General features: G+C 43.5%; 1 protein-coding gene and 1 long non-coding RNA gene across 20 annotated transcripts in view; one reads left to right on the top strand and one right to left on the bottom strand.

Annotated features, from left to right (window-relative positions):
• The window catches only part of Catspere (catsper channel auxiliary subunit epsilon), a 155,390-nt gene that overhangs the window by 7,745 nt on the left and 125,479 nt on the right, over positions 1 to 22,166 (bottom strand). For 17 of the 19 annotated variants that reach the window (XM_039091441.2, XM_039091446.2, XM_063272764.1 and 14 more), the window contains 2 exons: positions 17,745 to 17,831; positions 14,311 to 14,468 (listed from right to left, as the gene is read on the bottom strand). In XM_039091441.2, coding sequence (XP_038947369.1) covers positions 14,311 to 14,468; positions 17,745 to 17,831 — 245 coding nt within the window. Of the gene's footprint in view, positions 1 to 661; positions 794 to 14,310; positions 14,469 to 17,744; positions 17,905 to 22,166 lie in introns of those variants that run through there. The other 2 variants (XM_039091448.2, XM_039091450.2) reach the window with 2 other exon arrangements.
• LOC120096322 (uncharacterized) lies at positions 763 to 17,669 on the top strand. The gene is made up of 3 exons (XR_005492668.2): positions 763 to 1,303; positions 16,233 to 16,303; positions 17,459 to 17,669. It is a non-coding gene; the product is annotated as an uncharacterized LOC120096322 (long non-coding RNA).

The following is a 22,166-nucleotide window of genomic DNA, read 5'->3' as shown; positions in this document are numbered from 1 at the left end:
TTTTCAGGGTGGGTCTTCCCTTCCTCAAATAATCTAATCTAAAAAAAAATTCTTAATACACATATCCAGAACTTATCTCTTTGGTGATTCTGGATCCTTTCAGGCTGACAGTATCAGTCTTGCATTATAAAATGCAAAGACTGTTAAAGGAGGTCTACTGAGGTAAATTTCTTAGGTCCGTGTTTCTCTTTCACCTTCAGGCAGGGCCCAGAAAGAAACTGTTTGTGACAGCCCTGAGACTTGCATCAGCGTCTGAGGCCAAGTGGACTCCCAAGATCTGAGGAACGGGACGCTGCAGTAGGAATGGGCTCTTCCATTTTGTTTAGGATGAAGCAAAAGCCGAATGGATTTATAATTAGAGGAAGAAAGTATGGCTACCATCAGGGAAAATGACTGGGTATGGATGGTTGATGCTGGGCCCTCTTTGGCTGACATGACAGGGCTGGGATTGTAGAATAGTGGGAGACTATTTACCTAGCACATGTGAGGCCTCAGTTCAGTTCCAGCAAACAAGTAAACAAACCAAGTTACATAAAGGAAATCAACAAGGCAAACCCAAAATACAGACCTCGAAGGGAAGAGGCATAATGAGGGCAACCCCAAGCATGTGCCGTGAAGGGTCTACTTTCTGGAATGAAGCATCTGTTTCCTCATAAGGGAACCAAAGTCTGCCAGGGCCTGCCCTCTGCCAAAGTCACCCCTTCTTGTGGAAAGTCCATGCCAAAGGCCGTGACCCAGAAGACCTTGTCCCTTTCTCAGAACAGCTCTGCCAGGCAACGCTGCTCAAGTGTCCCTGTGAAATCAACGGAAGGCTTCACTGGGGCTGGAGTTACCCACTTCCTCCTCTCTCCATTTTGACTTCCTCCTTCTACAGGCAGCTATCTTCGATCCCATCCTAGTAAACCTACATATCTGTTTGCATCACAAAATGTGCTTCCTGAGAAACCTGAGCTGCAAAGCTTAGACTGCCTCTCTGAAGCTCGTCTGGCTGGCTTCTCAGAAGACACGAGAATCTGGGACACCCGGGAAGTTTTCGTGAGCTCAGTCCAGGCTCTTTCCAGGGTTCTCTAGTCCTGGTGGCCAGTAAGCAGCTGCTCATCTGAAAAGGCGCTTCCCTCCTCAGTGTTCCACTAGCCTCATAGGCGGAAAAAGAATTTTTTTTTTACCTTCCAGGATTACATCCACCCTATGAACCTACTGCCAGAGAGCTTGTTTTCCAACAGCATCTCATGGGACGTTGTGCTAATCCCTTATGCTGATGATGTAAGGCGTACGCTCAGGTGGTGGTAAGCGGATAAGAGAGGTAAGTCACACTGATGTGGGGCACAAGATATCCCTCAGCTCATGTCCAGATAAAAGGACCATCCTGTTGATTGTTGCTGCTACTGTTCTACATTTACCCACTTTGATATATATATATATATATATATATATATATATATATATAATACATTCATATATTTATATATTAGCACATAATTTATACACAGTATATAATATATAAACATATTTTAAGGTATATGGACATACTTACATAACATTACATACTGTTCTGTGTATTATATATTAACTAAAAATCTACCAGACTTGAACTCAGGGCAGAGGACTTTTCTCTATGTCCCCGGTGGTTCAAACAGTGCTGAGATCAAGCTCCCACGACCTGACCCCATAGTGATGGGTGATCCTGAAACCTTGGCTGCTGACTGACTCTTAGACACGTGCTATCTCTGACATCTAAGCCTGATGTGACCTTTCTGTCCTGGTGTGCAAGTGATGTAAGACGGTCTTGCATGCACTCAAGAGTTGATGGTTTCTGTTCTCAGACATTGGGAGGTCTTTGAGGCTCCACTGACTGCAGAGTAAAAATAGAGGACATTTGCAGAGTGCTGTGAATTCTGTGGAGAACAGATCTCCCATCAAACAGGGCTTCTTGTTAATGTTTCTTCATTTTTTTATCTAGAGGATAACGGCCAGTGCCGTAATAGTGGACAGTAACTGAATCTTAGATACATGGTGAGGATTTGCACAAAATAGAAACTGGTGAGAAGAAATTTAAAGGGAGCACATGTAGATAGGGTCCTCGACAAGATTCTGGAGTATTTAAATGTTCAGGTGTCACATGACCCACATTCACTTTATCACCAGAGAAGAGGCTCTTCCTTTGGTGACCGCTCTTCCTTTTGCCAGCCTCCCAAGTGCTTATGCGGTGGGGTCATGAATAGTGTGGCCATGGTGCCTGCTGTGGCTTTCCTTTATCCAGGCTGATGTGGAGACTGCCATTACCAAGCATTGACTTTTCTTGCCACTGCAGCATCAGTACTGGGCTGACTTGCCCCAAAGGTGCATGAATCCAGAGGCACTGGCCATCTCCCCAGTGGCGGCTGATGTCATCAAGTGGAGGACAGTGATCTCTTCTTCCTGTGGTGTGCTTGGGTCTGAATTTGCCTGTTTTGTTTGGCTTCATCCTGAAGCACTGGATGGAGGTGTGCTGAGAGCCAGGCATTTTTATCATGTTGTCCCAATAACAAAGAATAAAAGAACAAGGACTGGAAAGCAAGAGAGCTGACGTGCATGGGGTTCACTGGTCTCTCAGAGGAGTGGATATCCTTTCAAGGCGTCCTTTGTATTAATAGGGTGTTCTCTTGTTGCTGGTGACCTAGGTCATGTTTGATATTCACCTGTTGTTCTAATAAAGCTTTGTTTAACTCTTTGAGCCTTTGGTCTGGATAATAAGTTATATGGTAATAAGAGCTATAAAACCAGAATGGAAAGGTTATCAGAGAGTTGCAGATACCATATGCCTTTAATCACGGCACTCCGGAGAGAGAAAGAAAAGTTTTCTCCAAATGTTCAAGGCCAATCTGGTCTACATAGCAAGTTCTAGGACAGCTAGGACTGTAGAGAGAGACTCTGTCTCAAACAACAGCTACAGTATCTGTCTACTTCTATGCTATTTATATTTGAACTATCTTTTATTTTCCCCCTTTTCCATTTCTCCTACTTGTATATGACATATGTTAGGCACATCAGTGCTAACTGGTGACAACTGGGAAGTCTTACATATCATGGCAAAATTAAAGGAGAAACAAAAAGTTCTTTTGAGGGATTGGACTTGGCACTGGATGCACTAAGACTGATTTGTTCTGCTTTGGAGGGTTAAGTGCATTGTTAAGTATAATTATGTCCTGCGGATCCCGGCCCGCAGCAGCTCTCTGCTCCCAAACCCCATGGGAGAGAGACCTCACCGCCTGGTCAGGTGGGCACTCCTGAGGCTGCAGAGCGGAGGAGACCACCAACACTGCCCACCCCTGCCCACATCCCTGGCCCAAGAGGAAACTGTATAAGGCCTCTGGGTTCCCGTAGGGGGAGGGCCCAGGAGCGGCAGGACCCCTGCGCCTGAGACACCGCCGGAACCTGAAGGAAACAGACCGGATAAACAGTTCTCTGTACCCAAATCCCGTGGGAGGGAGAGCTAAAACTACAGAGAGGCAGACACGCCTGGGAAACCAGAAGAGACTTCACTCTGCGCACATCCAGACGCCAGAGGAAAACACCAAACACCATCTGGAACCCTGGTGCACGGAGGCTCCCAGAAAGAGTGGCGCAGATCTCCTCGGTTGCTGCCGCCGCGGAGAGGACTTAGGCAGTACCCCACGAGCACACTTGAGCCTCGGAACCTCAGGTAGGACCAACTTTTCCCCTGCAAGTGACCTGCCTGGTGAACTCAAGACACAGGCCCACAGGAACAGCTGAAGACCTGTAGAGAGGAAAAACTACACGCCCGAAAGCAGAACACTCTGTCCCCATAACTGGCTGGAAGAAAACAGGAAAACAGGTCTACAGCACTCCTGACACACAGGCTTATAGGACAGTCTAGCCACGGTCAGAAATAGCAGAACAAAGTAACACTAGAGATAATCTGATGGCGAGAGGCAAGCGCAGGAACCCAAGCAACAGAAACCAAGACTACATGGCATCATCGGAGCCCAATTCTCCCACCAAAATAAACATGGAATATCCAAACACACCAGAAAAGCAAGATCTAGTTTCAAAATCATATTTGATCATGATGCTGGAGGACTTCAAGAAAGACGTGAAGAACTCCCTTAGAGAACAAGTAGAAGCCTACAGAGAGGAATCGCAAAAATGCCTGAAAGAATTCCAGGAAAACACAATCAAACAGTTGAAGGAATTAAAAATGGAAATAGAAGCAATCAAGAAAGAACACATGGAAACAACCCTGGATATAGAAAATCAAAAGAAGAGACAAGGAGCTGTAGATAGAAGCCTCACCAACAGAATACAAGAGATGGAAGAGAGAATCTCAGGAGCAGAAGATTCCCTAGAAATCATTGACTCAACTGTCAAAGATAATGTAAAGCGGAAAAAGCTACTGGTCCAAAACATACAGGAAATCCAGGACTCAATGAGAAGATCAAACCTAAGGATAATAGGTATAGAAGAGAGTGAAGACTCCCAGCTCAAAGGACCAGTAAATATCTTCAACAAAATCATAGAAGAAAACTTCCCTAACCTAAAAAAAGAGATACCCATAGGCATACAAGAAGCCTACAGAACTCCAAATAGATTGGACCAGAAAAGAAACACCTCCCGTCACATAATAGTCAAAACACCAAACGAACAAAATAAAGAAAGAATATTAAAAGCAGTAAGGGAAAAAGGTCAAGTAACATATAAAGGCAGACCTATCAGAATCACACCAGACTTTTCGCCAGAAACTATGAAGGCCAGAAGATCCTGGACAGATGTCATACAGACCCTAAGAGAACACAAGTGCCAGCCCAGGTTACTGTATCCTGCAAAACTCTCAATTAACATAGATGGAGAAACCAAGATATTCCATGACAAAACCAAATTTACACAATATCTTTCTACAAATCCAGCACTACAAAGGATAATAAAGGGTAAAGCCCAACATAAGGAGGCAAGCTATACCCTAGAAGAAGCAAGAAACTAATCGTCTTGGCAACAAAACAAAGAGAAGAAAAGCACACAAACATAACCTCACATCCAAATACGAATATAACAGGAAGCAATAATCACTATTCCTTAATATCTCTCAACATCAATGGCCTCAACTCCCCAATAAAAAGACATAGATTAACAAACTGGATACGCAACGAGGACCCTGCATTCTGCTGCCTACAGGAAACACACCTCAGAGACAAAGACAGACACTACCTCAGAGTGAAAGGCTGGAAAACAACTTTCCAAGCAAATGGTCAGAAGAAGCAAGCTGGAGTAGCCATTCTAATATCAAATAAAAACAATTTTCAATTAAAAGTCATCAAAAAAGATAAGGAAGGACACTTCATATTCATCAAAGGAAAAATCCACCAAGATGAACTCTCAATCCTAAATATCTATGCCCCAAATACAAGGGCACCTACATACGTAAAAGAAACCTTACTAAAGCTCAAAACACACATTGCACCTCACACAATAATAGTGGGAGATTTCTACACCCCACTCTCATCAATGGACAGATCATGGAAACAGAAATTACACAGAGACGTAGACAGACTAAGAGAAGTCATGAGCCAAATGGACTTAACAGATATTTATAGAACATTCTATCCTAAAGCAAAAGGATATACCTTCTTCTCAGCTCCTCATGGTACTTTCTCCAAAATTGACCATATAGTTGGTCAAAAAACGGGCCTCAACAGGTACAGAAAGATAGAAATAATCCCATGTGTGCTATCAGACCACCACGGCCTAAAACTGGTCTTCAATAACAATAAGGGAAGAATGCCCACATATACGTGGAAATTGAACAATGCTCTACTCAATGATAACCTAGTCAAGGAAGAAATAAAGAAAGAAATTAAAAACTTTTTAGAATTTAATGAAAATGAAGGTACAACATACCCAAACTTATGGGACACAATGAAAGCTGTGCTAAGAGGAAAACTCATAGCGCTGTGTGCCTGCGGAAAGAAAGAGGAAAGAGCATATGTCAGCAGCTTGACAGCACACCTAAAAGCTCTAGAGCAAAAAGAAGCAAATACACCCAGGAGGAGTAGAAGGCAGGAAATAATCAAACTCAGAGCTGAAATCAACCAAGTAGAAACAAAAAGGACCATAGAAAGAATCAACAGAACCAAAAGTTGGTTCTTTGAGAAAATCAACAAGATAGATAAACCCTTAGCCAGACTAACAAGAGGACCCAGAGAGTGTGTCCAAATTAACAAAATCAGAAATGAAAAGGGAGACATAACTACGGATTCAGAGGAAATTCAAAATATCATCAGATCTTACTATAAAAGCCTATATTCAACAAAACTTGAAAATCTACAGGAAATGGACAATTTCCTAGACAAATATCAGGTACCGAAGTTAAATCAGGAACAGATAAACCAGTTAAACAACCCCATAACTCCTAATGAAATAGAAGCAGTCATTAAAGGTCTCCCAACCAAAAAGAGCCCAGGTCCAGATGGGTTTAGTGCAGAATTCTATCAAACCTTCATAGAAGACCTCATACCAATATTATCCAAACTATTCCACAAAATTGAAACAGATGGATCACTTCCGAATTCCTTCTATGAAGCCACAATTACTCTTATACCTAAACCACACAAAGACACAACAAAGAAAGAGAACTTCAGACCAATTTCCCTTATGAATATCGACGCAAAAATACTCAATAAAATTCTGGCAAACCGAATCCAAGAGCACATCAAAACAATCATCCACCATGATCAAGTAGGCTTCATCCCAGGCATGCAGGGATGGTTTAATATATGGAAAACCATCAACGTGATCCATTATATAAACAAACTGAAAGAACAAAACCACATGATCATTTCATTAGATGCTGAGAAAGCATTTGACAAAATTCAACACCCCTTCATGATAAAAGTCCTGGAAAGAATAGGAATTCAAGGCCCATACCTAAACCTAGTAAAAGCCATATACAGCAAACCAGTTGCTAACATTAAACTAAATGGAGAGAAACTTGAAGCAATCCCACTAAAATCAGGGACTAGACAAGGCTGCCCACTCTCTCCCTACTTATTCAATATAGTTCTTGAAGTTCTAGCCAGAGCAATCAGACAACAAAAGGAGATCAAGGGGATACAGATCGGAAAAGAAGAAGTCAAAATATCACTATTTGCAGATGATATGATAGTTTATTTAAGTGATCCCAAAAGTTCCACCAGAGAACTACTAAACCTGATAAACAACTTCAGCAAAGTGGCTGGGTATAAAATTAACTCAAATAAATCAGTAGCCTTCCTCTACACAAAAGAGAAACAAGCCGAGAAAGAAATTAGGGAAACGACACCCTTCATAATAGACCCAAATAATATAAAGTACCTCGGTGTGACTTTAACCAAGCAAATAAAAGATCTGTATGATAAGAACTTCAAGACTCTGAAGAAAGAAATTGAAGAAGACCTCGGAAGATGGAAAGATCTCCCATGCTCATGTATTGGCAGGATTAATATAGTAAAAATGGCCATCCTACCAAAAGCGATCTACAGATTCAATGCAATCCCCATCAAAATACCAATCCAATTCTTCAAAGAGTTAGACAGAACAATTTGCAAATTCATCTGGAATAACAAAAAACCCAGGATAGCTAAAACTATCCTCAACAATAAAAGGACTTCAGGGGGAATCACTATCCCTGAATTCAAGCAGTATTACAGAGCAATAGTGATAAAAACTGCATGGTATTGGTACAGAGACAGACAGATAGACCAATGGAATAGAATTGAAGACCGAGAAATGAACCCACATACCTATGGGCACTTGATTTTTGACAAAGGAGCCAAAACCATCCAATGGAAAAAAGATAGCATTTTCAGCAAATGGTGCTGGTTCAACTGGAGGTCAACATGTAGAAGAATGCAGATCGATCCATGCTTATCACCCTGTACAAAGCTTAAGTCCAAGTGGATCAAGGACCTCCACATCAAACCAGACACACTCAAACTAATAGAAGAAAAACTAGGGAAGCATCTGGAACACATGGGCACTGGAAAAAATTTCCTGAACAAAACACCAATGGCTTATGCTCTAAGATCAAGAATCGACAAATCGACAAAAAACTGCAAAGCTTCTGTAAGGCAAAGGACACTGTGGTTAGGACAAATTGGCAACCAACAGATTGGGAAAAGATCTTTACCAATCCTACAACAGATAGAGGCCTTATATCCAAAATATACAAAGAACTCAAGAAGTTAGACCGCAGGGAGACAAATAACCCTATTAAAAATGGGGTTCAGAGCTAAACAAAGAATTCACAGCTGAGGAATGCCGAATGGCTGAGAAACACCTAAAGAAATGTTCAACATCTTTAGTCATAAGGGAAATGCAAATCAAAACAACCCTGAGATTTCACCTCACACCAGTGAGAATGGCTAAGATCAAAAACTCAGGTGACAGCAGATGCTGGCGAGGATGCGGAGAAAGAGGAACACTCCTCCATTGTTGGTGGGATTGCAGACTGGTACAACCATTCTGGAAATCAGTCTGGAGGTTCCTCAGAAAATTGGACATTGAACTGCCTGAGGATCCAGCTATACCTCTCTTGGACATATACCCAAAAGATGCCCCAACATATAAAAAAGACACGTGCTCCACTATGTTCATCGCAGCCTTATTTATAATAGCCAGAAGCTGGAAAGAACCCAGATGCCCTTCAACAGAGGAATGTATACAGAAAATGTGGTACATCTACACAATGGAATATTACTCAGCTATCAAAAACAACGAGTTTATGAAATTCGTAGGCAAATGGTTGGAACTGGAAAATATCATCCTGAGTGAGCTAACCCAAACACAGAAAGACATACATGGTATGCACTCACTGATAAGTGGCTATTAGCCCAAATGCTTGAATTACCCTAGATGCCTAGAACAAATGAAACTCAAGACGAATGATCAAAATGTGAATGCTTCACTCCTTCTCTAAAAGGGGAACAAGAATACCCTTGGCAGGGAAGAGAGAGGCAAAGATTAAAACAGAGACTGAAGGAACACCCATTCAGAGCCTGCCGCACATGTGGCCCATATATATACAGCCACCCAATTAGACAAGATGGATGAAGCAAAGAAGTGCAGACCGACAGGAGCCGGATGTAGATCGCTCCTGAGAGACACAGCCAGAATACAGCAAATACAGAGGCGAATACCAGCAGCATACCACTGAACTGAGAATAGGACCCCCGTTGAAGGAATCAGAGAAAGAACTGGAAGAGCTTGAAGGGGCTCGAGACCCCATATGTACAACAATGCCAAGCAACCAGAGCTTCCAGGGACTAAGCCACTACCTAAAGACTATACATGGACTGACCCTGGACTCTGACCTCATAGGTAGCAATGAATATCCTAGTAAGAGCACCAGTGGAAGGGGAAGCCCTGGGTCCTGCTAAGACTGAACCCCCAGTGAACTAGACTGGTGGGGGGAGGGCGGCAATGGGGGGAGGGTTGGGAGGGGAACACCCATAAGGAAGGGGAGGGGGAGGGGGATATTTGTCCGGAAACCAAAGAATTATTATTAAGTATTAAATAAATTTAAAAAAAAGTATAATTACGTTCTCATGAAATGAATTATCTTTGTGGTTCCTTGGAAGTTGAGAGGTTTGGGGCAAGGGAGTGATGATAGTATGGACTGCGATGATTAGAAACTCTCGGTTCCTCCCCAGCACTCATTTATTCTCTTTATAGTCTTGTAGTCATCGTGTTTTAGCATGGCCGTTCCATCCACGAATACAATGAAGGACCTACCAATCGCCAACTGTCCCTATTCCCTGCTCTCCACTCCAAATGGCCCCACTCCTATTTTTGTGACGTTTTCTGAAGTCTAGACTTGGTCTATAAGAGAAAACATGGGCTATCTATCTTTCTCAGTGTGACTTATTTCACAGAGAATGACACTCATTGGTTCTCTTCACTTTCCTGAAAATAATATTAATTTTGCTCTTTCTGAGACTGGATAAAATTCTATCATGTGCATATACACACGTTCTGCTGGCAGACAGCTGGGCCAATATGTCCTCCTTTCATTGCTTCTTTGAAAAAAAAAAGCCAACATTCAAGCTGAATAAGAATGGCCCCGGAGGCTCAGAGATTGGACACCAGGTCACCAGGGAGTGGCACTATTTGAAAGGGTCAAGAGGGGTTCCCTTTTTGGAGGAAGTGTGTCACTGGGGTGTGGGTTTTGAGGTTTCAGAAGCCCAAGCCAGGCCCCGAGGCTTACTACCTGCTGCCTGCAGACCTGGATGGACAATTCTCAGCTCTTTCTCTAGCACCATGTCTGTCCTTGTGCCACCATGTTCCCCATCATGATGACAATGAACTGAACCTTGGAAACTGTAAGCAAGCCCCAGTTAAAGAGGTGCTGTGGGGTCTCTTCACAGCAATAGAACGCTGACTAAGACACAAGCACATGCATTTTGTATTTTGTGTCTAACAGGTTTAACACTGGACGGGCTTCAGGGGCTCGTTTTATAGGTAGTTATTTCTATTGGTTCTTGTTCCTTGTCTATGGCTTCTTTTCCTGTCTGGTTTATTTGTTAGAATGTTTCAGTGTGTGTGTGTGTGTGTGTGTGTGTGTGTGTGTGTGTGTGTGTCTGTGTCTGTGTCTGTGTCTGTGTCTGTGTGTCTGTGTGTGTTTACATTTAAAGTGAATTCTTCCAGCCCTACTCTTCATTTGTTTCTGCTGAGCATGTGGGAGGCATAAACAGACTGGGACTATTTCAAACTAAAGTTTTAGCTACAGCACTATCTCTGGTGAACACTCAGCTAACCAGGAATCCGGGCTCATATCTAGTGAGAGTTGGCTTCATTTTCTTTTTCATCTGGAATTAGAACTAAATTCAGATACATACCCCCATCATCTTCTAGGGTTTTACCACTCACAGCCATCGTTTGTCTGTCTGATCTAATCTCTGATTGCCAGTCTGTCACACCCATTTATATCACTAAACTTACTTTTCTACTTTCTTTTTCCAAACTTATCCAGGATTGTAGACACGTAAGAACAGAAGATCAAAACTTTAGGTAGCTGACCCCCATGGCACCCATGCCAATAGTGTCCCCTCATGGGCCTATCTTGTCAGGCCACTGGTTGAATCTCACAGGGTTCACAGTTGGTTTGGTGCAGTGATGACTTTGTGGCAAGCAGCCCGTATAGCATCTTCCAGTGATACGAAAGTCACCCAACAGGGAGGAAGCTTCCTGGTCAGTACCAATTTGGTTTCTCTGTGTCCTGTCAAAGTGTGTGGTGTCCTCAGCTTTACGGTCTAGTTATCCAGTTCTTCTGGGTAACAAAAATCAGTGACAACAGGTTGTACTTCCTTGAGGTCTCTAGGTCATCCCTGACCTTTCAACTCAAGGAGAGATATTCAACACCTAGGATTGGGCTTTTTATTGGGCCACTATGGCTTCTTTAAGGAGCATTATACCCTGAATAGAGGCAACTCCAATAAAACTCACATATGTGTTTATAAATATAAACACACATATTTATTTTTTTTAAAGATTTATTTTATTTATTATATATAAGTACACTGTAGCTGTCTTCAGATACACCAGAAGAGGGCATCGGATCTCTTTACAGATGGTTGTGAGCCACCATGTGGTTGCTGGGAATTGAACTCATGACCTCTGGAAGAACAGTCGGGTGTTCTTAACCACTGAGCCATCTCTCCAGCCCAACACACATATTTATATGTGTAACATATTTGTATATACTAACTTAAGATATTATATAAATTATTATATAATTTTATATTTTATAATTTTAATATAAGTATATGGTTGTATGAATTTATTATACAAATATATCTCGATATATATTTTTATATGGCCTTTTCAAAATCTCAGTGTTATCGCTTTCCTCACCTCTTCGGTCTTGTTCCTTCTATCCTTGCCTCATTTAAAACTCCTTCTCCTTTTCCCTTTCTATCTCCTGGGTTCTATTATCCCACCTTCACGAAGACCTCCCCCACCCCACCCTGCCTCCCACTAGTGGTCCCTCTGTACTTTTAGGCCCATGCCACAAGATGAAATGGTGTCTGGTATTGTTAATCTGGCCAAGAACTTCTGGTAGGGGAACTTATCCATCCAAGGCGTGAACGTCTTACTATTATTATCTTGCTGAATGGACACAGTACTGATTGCCTTCTAAATTGTGTATCTATTCCCATAGATTAGATCCCAGATGTTTGTTTGTGCGGTGGATGATAGTTAATAGAGAAACTTATTGTCACAGTGAAGAAAACTGTCTGCAGGTTAACTGTCAGCCACAAATAGGACATCTATATCATACTCCTTCCCCCCAAATCCAGAGACTGCTGAGGAGGGGAAGAGTCAGAAGGCAGGAAGTACTATAGTCACAACAGGCCTGCTATACTTAAGAACTCACAGCGGCCATGGCTGCCTGCATAAGATCTGTACAAGACCAAGCCAATCAACATTTCAGTATGAAGAGAGGAGGGGAGAAACGATGGACAGTAGCTGGCTTACGAGGGAAGTAGGGACATTTTCCTTTAACGGTGTGGCTCCTGTTGGTTAACTACAGGCCAGTGGATAGCCCCATACCCGTGAGTATGGAATCAGTGGGCCACATAAGGAAAAAAACCAAAGACATGACCTTGAAGCAGGGTCTGGGAAGAAAGCAGGGGTTGGATCTCGAAGGAATTAGGGATGAATATGATCAAAATCCATTGTATACATCTATGAAATTATTAAGAATGAATGAAAATGTGTTAAAAAGTGGACATGGCCATTTTAATAGTTGAGAATCCTACACGCTGATTGTCCAAATATTAGCTCTCAGCACCCACTACATGGACTGAGTGTGTTACGCACACCATCTCCTTGCCGCTCCCCTAGGACCTTCCAGGATGCAGGCCACTTTCCCTGTTGACTGGCTCTCGGTCATTTCTCACGGCCTGGACCCCTTGTGGCTTTCACACACACCCTTTTCTTTGGGATTATTTCACCCTCGAAGCCTGGTTTCCTTATATGTTTGTTATTTTTGAGAATCTCTTCCAGACTGGTCTTGAGCTCCTGGGATCGAGAGATCTATGGACTCGGGTCCTCTGAGTAGCTGGGATGACTGGTTTGTACTGCCGTTGGAACTGTCTGGACATTTTCTCTTGACATTGGCAAGAGTCCCTTTCTGCGATGGCATCACTCTTTAGCCTACCCATCGCTGTGCATCAGTGAAGCCGCCTATCACCTGTGAGCGGAGAGGCTCTTTTCCCTAAGGCTTCTCCTCCCTTTCAAGGAAGTATTCTTATCCCTGTGGGCGGGGCTAGGAGATGTGCAGCACTCAGAACTCTTTCAGAAGGAAATCCTCTCTGTTGATCTTAGGAACTCCCAGCCTCCTTGGAAATACACTGGAGGCTTATGGGTATAGGAAAATCATAAATCTTAGTTTTGCTTTGGTCTTTCCATCAATCAGTCTGCATTCCAAAACTACCTAAGTGCTTCCAGGCATCAGTGAACTTTTTAGCATACCAAAAGACACATCTTTGTGAAGGAGGAGCAAGGCAGTCAGTTAACGTTTGTTTGCCAGGTAACCAAGGGAAGCATTAACTCAAAAGATAATGTCACATTGATAGACTCCCATTCAATCATGACTGACTGATCCTGTCCACATTGTATTTTTTAAATGTGTCTCCTCCAGGGCCAAGCACATGGGCTCCTGGGCTTCCATTTGCTCTGTTCTCTTATAGTGCTAGGATGGCACCCTGGGCCGTGTCAGTCTGACCGGATTTTGAGACACCATGGAAACACACCTTCTGGGACTACACAGGAGGCTGTTTCCAGAAGTGTCTGACTGAGAAAGACTCACACTAAGCATGGATCACACAGTAGCCTGGACCGGGGTCTGTGAGGGGGAAAGAATTGAACCTGACCTCTGTTGCTCTGTGCCTCCTGACTGGGGCTCTTCGCCAGCCGCCTGGCTCTCCTCGCACTATGCTGTTTCTACCATGGTAGATTTTCCTCTCAGACTTTGAGCCATAACCCATCCTTCACCCTTTATGTGTTTCTGGTCAGGTGTTCGGTCAGCGGGAAAAGCAGCCAATATGGATGTCAAGGGGACACACACAATACCAGAACAAAATTTCAAACTGAGTGATCTAATAACCTGCTTCTATAGCATGTTTGCTATGATTGCTACAAAATGGAAAGTAAACTTATAAATAACAGGAATAACAAAATTAGATATTTAGATGGTATCAAATTAAACCAAAAAGACAAAAAATACTATTTTTAAAGGGGAAAATATCATTTTAATCTTACTTACAATTTTATTCTTACCTATAGTTTGGATCCAAGACCTTCAAGCGATACACATACATTGCGGCATATGATGAGGACCATTTTAAGGCGTTTTTATTAGAATAGTTTATAATCTCGTATGGTTGACTTAGGTCTCCTGGCGTCCCAATAGCATAAGAAAAACAAGGCCTATAGTTCTGAGCACAAGCAAAGACAAAAAAAAGTTTATTCCCACACTTTAATAAAATCTGATTCATATGATGTATGAGAATTTTATGTGTATGAGTATTTTTTTATTTTGGTCTGTATTCAAGTTCACCACCTACACACCCTACCTGTGCAGGTCAGAAAAGGGCATCAGAACCCCAGGAAGTGACATTAACAGGTGCTTGTGAGCTACCTTATGGATGCTGGGAACCAAAACCAGGTCTTCTGCTAAGAGTAGCCAGTGCTTCTATCTGCTGACCTTTCTCAATAGCCCCAGCTTATCATATATTTGTTTTGGAAACATCACGTGATGGCTACACCTTTCTACTCTGCCACTGCCGTACCAGAGAATGCCTGGCATATCCCCTACCAGCCCTCGCCCATGGTTCCGAGAGGAGTTTCTGGGGGATCCCTCACATAGACCAAGATAGTCTTAGCTTGGTGAAAACTGGGATGTTAAGTAAGAGTGTGGAACTAGGAGCTTAGTTTAGCTTTCAGAAGGGATTAAGGCTGAGAATGGTAACCCTGTGTAAGTTTGCTATGGACATAGCCTTAGTAGCAAGGCAGAGATCTACCCAGCCCATGTACAAGGTGGCTCTAATCCTATGTGGGTAAGATTGCCCTTGGAGAGAGACTACTGGGCTCCTCTGGAGATGGATGGGACTTCACCTACTTGAAAGACTGTTGCCCACAACTGTACCGAACCCGGCGAGTTTCTTTGGGTCTTTCCATCTGTCCTGTAACATCTACTTATCACCGATCACGGATGCTTAATGAAGCCAAATTCTGTCCGTAGCCATTGAATAGTAAGGGTAGGGGTAGGGAGGAGGTTAACGTAAGAGGTGTGTTTATGTATAAAGTGAGGGGAAGAGTAAGGGTGTGAGTAAGTGTAGGTTGGGGTGAAGTGGCTGGGGTAAGGGTAAGTGTTGGCGCAGGGGTAGAGGTAAAATGGAATAGGGTTTGGGGTAGGTATAGTGGTATGGATGGTAGGTGGCACTGGATATATCAGTGTTGTTTACTTCTTGATTTCTTTATTTCCCCTACAATTTGAGGCCTTTTAATGCAATGCTACCATGGGTATAGTCTATCTTCAATGTACTAGGTATTAAAGGTATGCTATGCGATTGTTTCACATGAAGCACATGTTAATAAAGTATTACAACACCTCATGATAAAACACAAGCATAGCAGGGAGAATCCTTGCCTTCTCCCATTTCTCATCTCTGTTCACCTCTCTGACACTGTATGTCTGCTATAGGTACCCAACCGTGTTTGGGTACCTGACTGAAGAATGCATAAATGGCTCATGGATCTTTCAGTAAAACCAACTTGAAAATGCGCACTATGCTGGGTGGTGTGGTGGCACACGTTTTAATGCCAGCATTTGGGAGGCAGAGGCAGATACATCTTTGAGTTTGAAGTCAGCCTGGTCTATGTAGGTGGTTCCAGGACAGCCAGGGCTATGGAGAGAGACCCTTTCTCTGTAAAAGAAAATACAAAATATTTCCTGGGTCAACACTGGGCTATGAGAAGTATTGTTTACCGAGTTGGTTAATACATGGAGCCATGAACTTGATTAAAAGAAAAGGAGACAGTTACATTACACGTGGGAACTGGATATCTGCCCATTACCACGGAATGGACCTGGGCATTAGGATTTCTTTGCTGGTAACACTGTGCATTTTTATACAGAGACATTGGAATATGTTTGTTCTTTCTAATTTTCTCCTTTGTTATTCTTTTTTTAATTCCAGGGATGATATTGACCAACGGCTGCTCCTCCTGGTCACATGCGACGTTTCCTGCCATACTGTTGGGCTGCCAGGTCAAGTATTTTTTTTCCCTCCTTTTCATTTGTGAGCCATCACTTCATCAGCTACCTAGTCTTCAACCAAACAAATCTCCCATAGACTCATGAGCTCACTCTGTTCCTAGCCAAGGACTGCTCTGTCTAGACTCTTGGTCACGTTCAAAGACTCAAACCCCATATTGGATCACAGGAAAGTTAGCCAGCCATGCAGCGCCCGTCCTGTCCCTATCTGTTCCAACACCAACTCCGAGAACCTACAAAAAATGCCGTTTTTGCTCTCAGACATTTTTCTTTGAGAACTTAGAGGTTGAGAGCTACTTCTTAGAAGCAGAACTGTCTTGTGCTGTCCTTCTCGGAAGGTGGGATGAGGATTGAAGGCCTGGCATGTTCCTTCTAGAATCTTTGCTAATTGTAAGCTACTTCCCTGGTTTCCCAGGTATAGGCCCAAAGGCCCACGGTCAGCAATGTCAGCTGCATCTGGGAACTTTTAGAAATATGAATTTAGGAGCTGGATTGTCATGCAGACACTTACATAGCTTACACAATGCTCTGGACGTTATCTCCAGTGCTGGGAAAAGAAAGGAACAGAAAGGCAGGAAGAAGAAGAAGGGCAGGGAAGAGAGTGGGGTGGTGAGGCAGGAAAGGGAGAAGCGGGGTCAGAAAAGAATGTTGACCCTGCTTGAGATTTACTGAATCAGAAACTCGGATGGGACCAAGTTGTCTATTCCAACAAGCTTCCTGGAGGATAAGTCATTCCTGGTGTCTTCTAAGCCTGGAAAGACTAGACTATTCATGCCGGTTCAGCCTCATTTCATGACTGTCAACCTTCCAGCTACTCACTGCTGGATGCATCTCCTTGCCGAAGAGCACCACAGAGTCAATGATGCTCTCTGTGGCATTTGTTTGCCCAACCCAGACCCTTGGGTGCCTGTGAAAAACAACAGAAAGAACCAGGAAGGCAAGTTCTTTTGGAACTGAATCCACTGCTACATTAATTCCTTGTGATTTTAAGTAATAAGTGTTCCTTATTAGTGGCGATGAGCCATAGTTTATTAGTTAGCTCTGTAAGTGCTACGATGAGTTGGGTGCTGGGAATATAGCAGTGAGCAGAAGGAACAAAGCCCTCTTCACTCTTGGAGCTTGTGTTTGATTTATTTTTGTTTATCTCAGACTGAATTTTAGGTTGAACTCTACGTGTCTTTGTGTCTGTGTATAACTGGAGGAGGCTGAAGGAGGGCACTGGATCCCTGAAGCTGAAGTTACACTCGGTTAAGAGCCACGTGACACGGATCTGGGAACAGAACACGGACTCTGTAAGGGCAGCGTGTGCTCTCTCCAGCACCATAAGACCATGAGTCTATTAAAAGGCTCGGTTTCCGTATTTTTACACATAGTAGTCATTTGATACACTCAAGCTTTTGCTAATCTCGAACACCAAATTTAGTCCTTTTCTTACCTGAGGCCCCCAGATGTCTTCCATTGGGACGCCTGGGTTCTCCTCTATCATAATGTCCCACGTCTGTGCTTCATTTATACAACCATTCTGTCAAAAGATGGCACCGTGCGATTATGGAGAAGGCTTTGTATTAGCTTGTTTTGGAGTAACTTAATTGGCACTGGAAAATTTAATATTTTTCAAAAAAAAAAACACAAACCCTTACATTTATATACAGTGCAGTTTTTTTCCTTAAACACAGTTTTAAACACTGAAAATGTTCAATTGATTTTGTTCACACTCTGTAACCACAGCCACTGCCAGAGCCCACTTGAACGAACCGTAACCCCTGGCAACCGACATCCGACTTTCTGTTGAGACTTTTGACCAACTAACGTTTACAAGTGAAGTAGTTTGGTATTTTTCTGCCTGCAAACTAGCCTGCTTTTATTTAGTAAAATGTTTCCACGGGCCATCCATGGTCTAGCAAGTATGAGGATTTCCTGCCTTTTGACAGCTCGTGTGAGGGTGTGCGTATGTGCATGCACCCACACATGTGTGCAAGTGGATGCTGTTGGGTGACTGGAGATGCCAGAGGATAGATAACCTGTGGGTCCCATATTTTTTCCATATGGGTCCTGAGGGGATTGATCTTAGGTCCCTCAGCCTTGACAGGAAGCTCTGTTACCTGATGAACCATCTGGTGAAACCACAATTGCTGGATCATTCGAGAATTTTGTGTCGAAATTTGTGAAGAATTACCAGACTATTTTCCATAGCACTAATCCATTCCTTTTTATGTTAAGTCCCTTTTCATTTGAAAAGATCAACAACAAAAACAAAACAAAAAACCTCACATAGAGGCTAAAACCAACATGAGAATAATGAAAACCTTTCTACTCCTGATTCAAAACATAGAAAGTCCCAGAAAGTCTCCACAGCATTCCTGTGCATCGAATAACTAACTGTTGCCCTGGCTTTTCTAGGCACCATTCTTCACAGTTCTTGCTTCCCTCACCAGAATGTGCATCCCTGCTCACTGTGGTCTCAGCCCTTAACACCATCCCATACACGCACCCTTTCAACGAGACGTCCCTCTGCCCATGTCCTTACAGGCTTGGCTGTTGTACATGGTGCTGTGAACGTGGTGTGAAAATAAATTATGGAGAACTTCCATTCCACTCTTTTGGGCATCCAGGCATGGAATACTGGAGATCTCGCTCTCAGTCTCTGGTTTACCACTGCGCGTTCCCCAGGGTGAAGGTGCCCTTCCCCCTCTCCATCACGAACTCTTTATTACTATACTGTTTATTTTTATTCTTGCCGTGCTAGTGTATGTGAAATAGTGTCTGACTGTGGATTTAATCTAGGTTTCCCAAATGTTCTCCAATGCCAACTAGCCATTTTCTTTAGAGAAATTATCTATTTGAGTCCTCCCTCCTGCTTTAATTTGGCTGTTTTGTTGAATTATGGGAGTTTTCTGAACACTCGGGACATTCTACTATCAAATATATGATCTGCAAATACTTTGCTCCATTTCATAGGTTGCCTTTTTATTTTTGTGGTTTTTTGGATTTACTGTTATTTTTTTATCCCCACCACAGCTTCCCTTCCCTCTTTTCATTCCAGTTTCTCTCCCATCCACTCCTCCTCCACTTCTATTCAGAAAAGAGCAGTGCTCCTGTGGATTTCCACTAGACGTGGCATATCAAGTTGCAGCAAGACTGGGCACCTCTCCTTGCATTAAGGCTAGAAGAGGCAAGCCGGTGGGAGGAAAAGGTCAGGGACAGTCCCTGCTCTCACTGTTAGGCATCCCACAAGCGACACAACTGTAACCTGTATGCAGAGGGCTAGGTCAGTCCTCTCTGGCTCCTGTTCGCTTCAGTGTCTGTGAGCCTCTGTGAGCCTAGGTTAGTTGAATCTGTGGGGTTTTCTTGGGGTGTCCTTGACACCTCTAACTCCTATACTCTCTGCTCCTCTTTCCCTTGGTTGCTGAATGAAACCTCTCTGATGAAGCATGGTCTAGGCACCAATTCCTGTGCCTTTTGATACACAGAGTTTTTAGATGTTCATGAAGTCCACCTTTTCTCTCCTTCCCCACCCTGATTTCCCTCTTTTCCCTTTCTCTCCTACCCCATTCCTTTCCATTTTCTTCTCCCCCTTCACCCTTCCTCTTCCACCTTCTCTTCTCTCTTCCTTTCTCTTTCTTTCATCTGGGACTTGATATCATAGCCATTATAAAAATCACTGCCCAAACCAATGTTGGGATGATTTACTCTACTTTTTTTTTTCTAAGAATTTTTTTTTTTTTCAGTTTGGGGTTCCTAAGTTTAGACCATAGATCAATTCTGAGTTGGGTGAGAGTTCCATTTTACTTGTTTGCCTGAATGTATGTCTGTGTATGAGTGGAGTGTCCACAGTGGCCAAAGGGGATCAGATCCCCCAGGACAGGAGATAAAGTTGATTGTGAGCCATCATCTGAGAGCTGGGAACTGAATTCGAGTCCTCTGAAAGAGCAGTCAGCAGTCTTAACCACTGAGCCATCATCTTTGACCCTCAGTCAAAGGATGCTCAGGATGCTTTGAGCTCCTTCACTTGACATGTGTATGTGTGTGTGGTGTTTGGTGTGTGTGTAGTGTGTGTGTGTGTGTGTGTGGTGTGTGTGTACGTGGTGTGGTATGTGTGTGTGTGTGGTGTTTGGTGTGTGTGCGTGTGTGCGTGTGTGCGTGTGTGTGTGTGTGTGTGGTGTTTGGTGTGTGTGTGGTGTGTGTGTGGTGTGTGGTGTGTGATGTGTGTGTGTGTGTGTGGTGTGTGTGTGTGGTGTATGGTGTGTGGTGTGTGTATGGTGTGGTGTGTGTGTGTGTGTGGTATGGTGTGTGTGTGTGTGTGTGGTGTGGTGTGTGTGGTGTGGTATGTGTGTTGTGGTGTGTGTGGTGTGTGTGTTGTGTGTGTGTGTGGTGTATGGTGTGTGGTGTGTGTGTGTGGTGTATGTTGTGTGGTGTGTGGTGTGTGGTGTGTGGTGTGTGTGTGTGTGTGTGTGTGGTGTGGTGTGTGTGGTGTGGTGTGTGTGGTGTGGTGTGTGTGGTGTGGTGTGTGTGGTGTGGTATGTGTGGTATGGTGTGTGTGGTGTATGGTGTGGTGTGTGTGTGTGTGTGTGTGTGTGTGTGTGTGTGTGTGGTTTGAGTTTATCCAGTACTGTTGGTTGAGTAGGTTGACTTTCCTCCTTGGGTGGTCCTGTATGTGCTCAGGAGGAGACACACTCTAAATACTTGGTACAGTGTTTTACGTGGTCAGTTATTGTGTTGAAATTTCTTTTAGTTGAATGATCCAGCTGTCCTAGTTCCAGACATTGTCATACATGTCCACTGTGTGTGACCAGCAGCTCAGATACAGGCAGGGGCAGACAAAAGGAAGGTGAACATTTACAGTTGCCATGACAGCATTCCGGGATCACACCTAGGAAAGTAAGGCAGTGGTGAACCAAACTGTGGCACTTAAGCTGTAGAGATGGAGAAGGGAAGAAAACTGAAAGTGATGGAGAGGAGGAGAAGCAAAGGTTTCATCATGAAAGTGTCCCAGCCATGTGACGACACAGGAGAAACCATCCTGGAGCAGGACAGGCAAGAGGGCTACAGCAGTGCGGGTGAGCTCCAGTATCTGAACTTAGGCACAAGTCTAATACAAGCTGCATTGTTCAGGGTCTCTGCATTGTTCACAGGGGCAGACATGATCTGAATCTGACTTTTTGTATTGTGATGTTAGGAATCTTTGCTTGTTTTTGTTTTGTTTTCATTTTTTATTGGTTATTTTATTTATTTAGATTTCAAATGGTATCCCCCTTCCCAGTTTTCCCTCCACAAGTCCCCATCCCCTCCCCCTCCTCCTGCCTCTGTGAGGTGGTCCTGCCTCAGCACCCTAGCATTCCCCGACCCTGGGTGATCGAGTCTCCACAGGACCAAGCAGCTCCCCCCTCCCAGTGATGCTAGATAAAGTAATCCTCTCCTACTTTTCCTTTTCTTTTTTTCTGTGTAACCCTGGCTGTGGTGGAACTCTTTTTTTTTTTTTAAATCTTTATTAACTTGAGTATTTCTTCTGTACATTTCGATTGTTATTCCCCTTCCCGGTTTCCGGGCCAACATCCCCATAGCCCCTCCCCCTCCCCTCCCCTTCTATATAGGCTTCCCCTCCCCATCCTCCCCCCATTACCACCCTCCCCACAACAATCACGTTCACTAAGTGTTCAGTCTTGGCAGGACCAAGGGTTTCCCCTTCCACTGGTGCTCTTACTAGGCTATTCATTGCTACCTATGAGGTTGGAGCCCATGGGGTCTCGAGCCCCTTCGAGCTCTTCCAGTCCTTTCTCTGATTCCTTCAACGGGGGTCCTATTCTCAGTTCAGTGGTTTGCTGCTGGCATTCGCCTATGAATTTGCTGTATTCTGGGT

Source organism: Rattus norvegicus, chromosome 13, assembly GCF_036323735.1.
Source record: "Rattus norvegicus strain BN/NHsdMcwi chromosome 13, GRCr8, whole genome shotgun sequence".
Lineage (NCBI taxonomy): Eukaryota > Metazoa > Chordata > Mammalia > Rodentia > Muridae > Rattus > Rattus norvegicus.
Note: the sequence above shows the minus strand (reverse complement) of the source record. Positions and strands in the feature narration are given on the sequence as shown.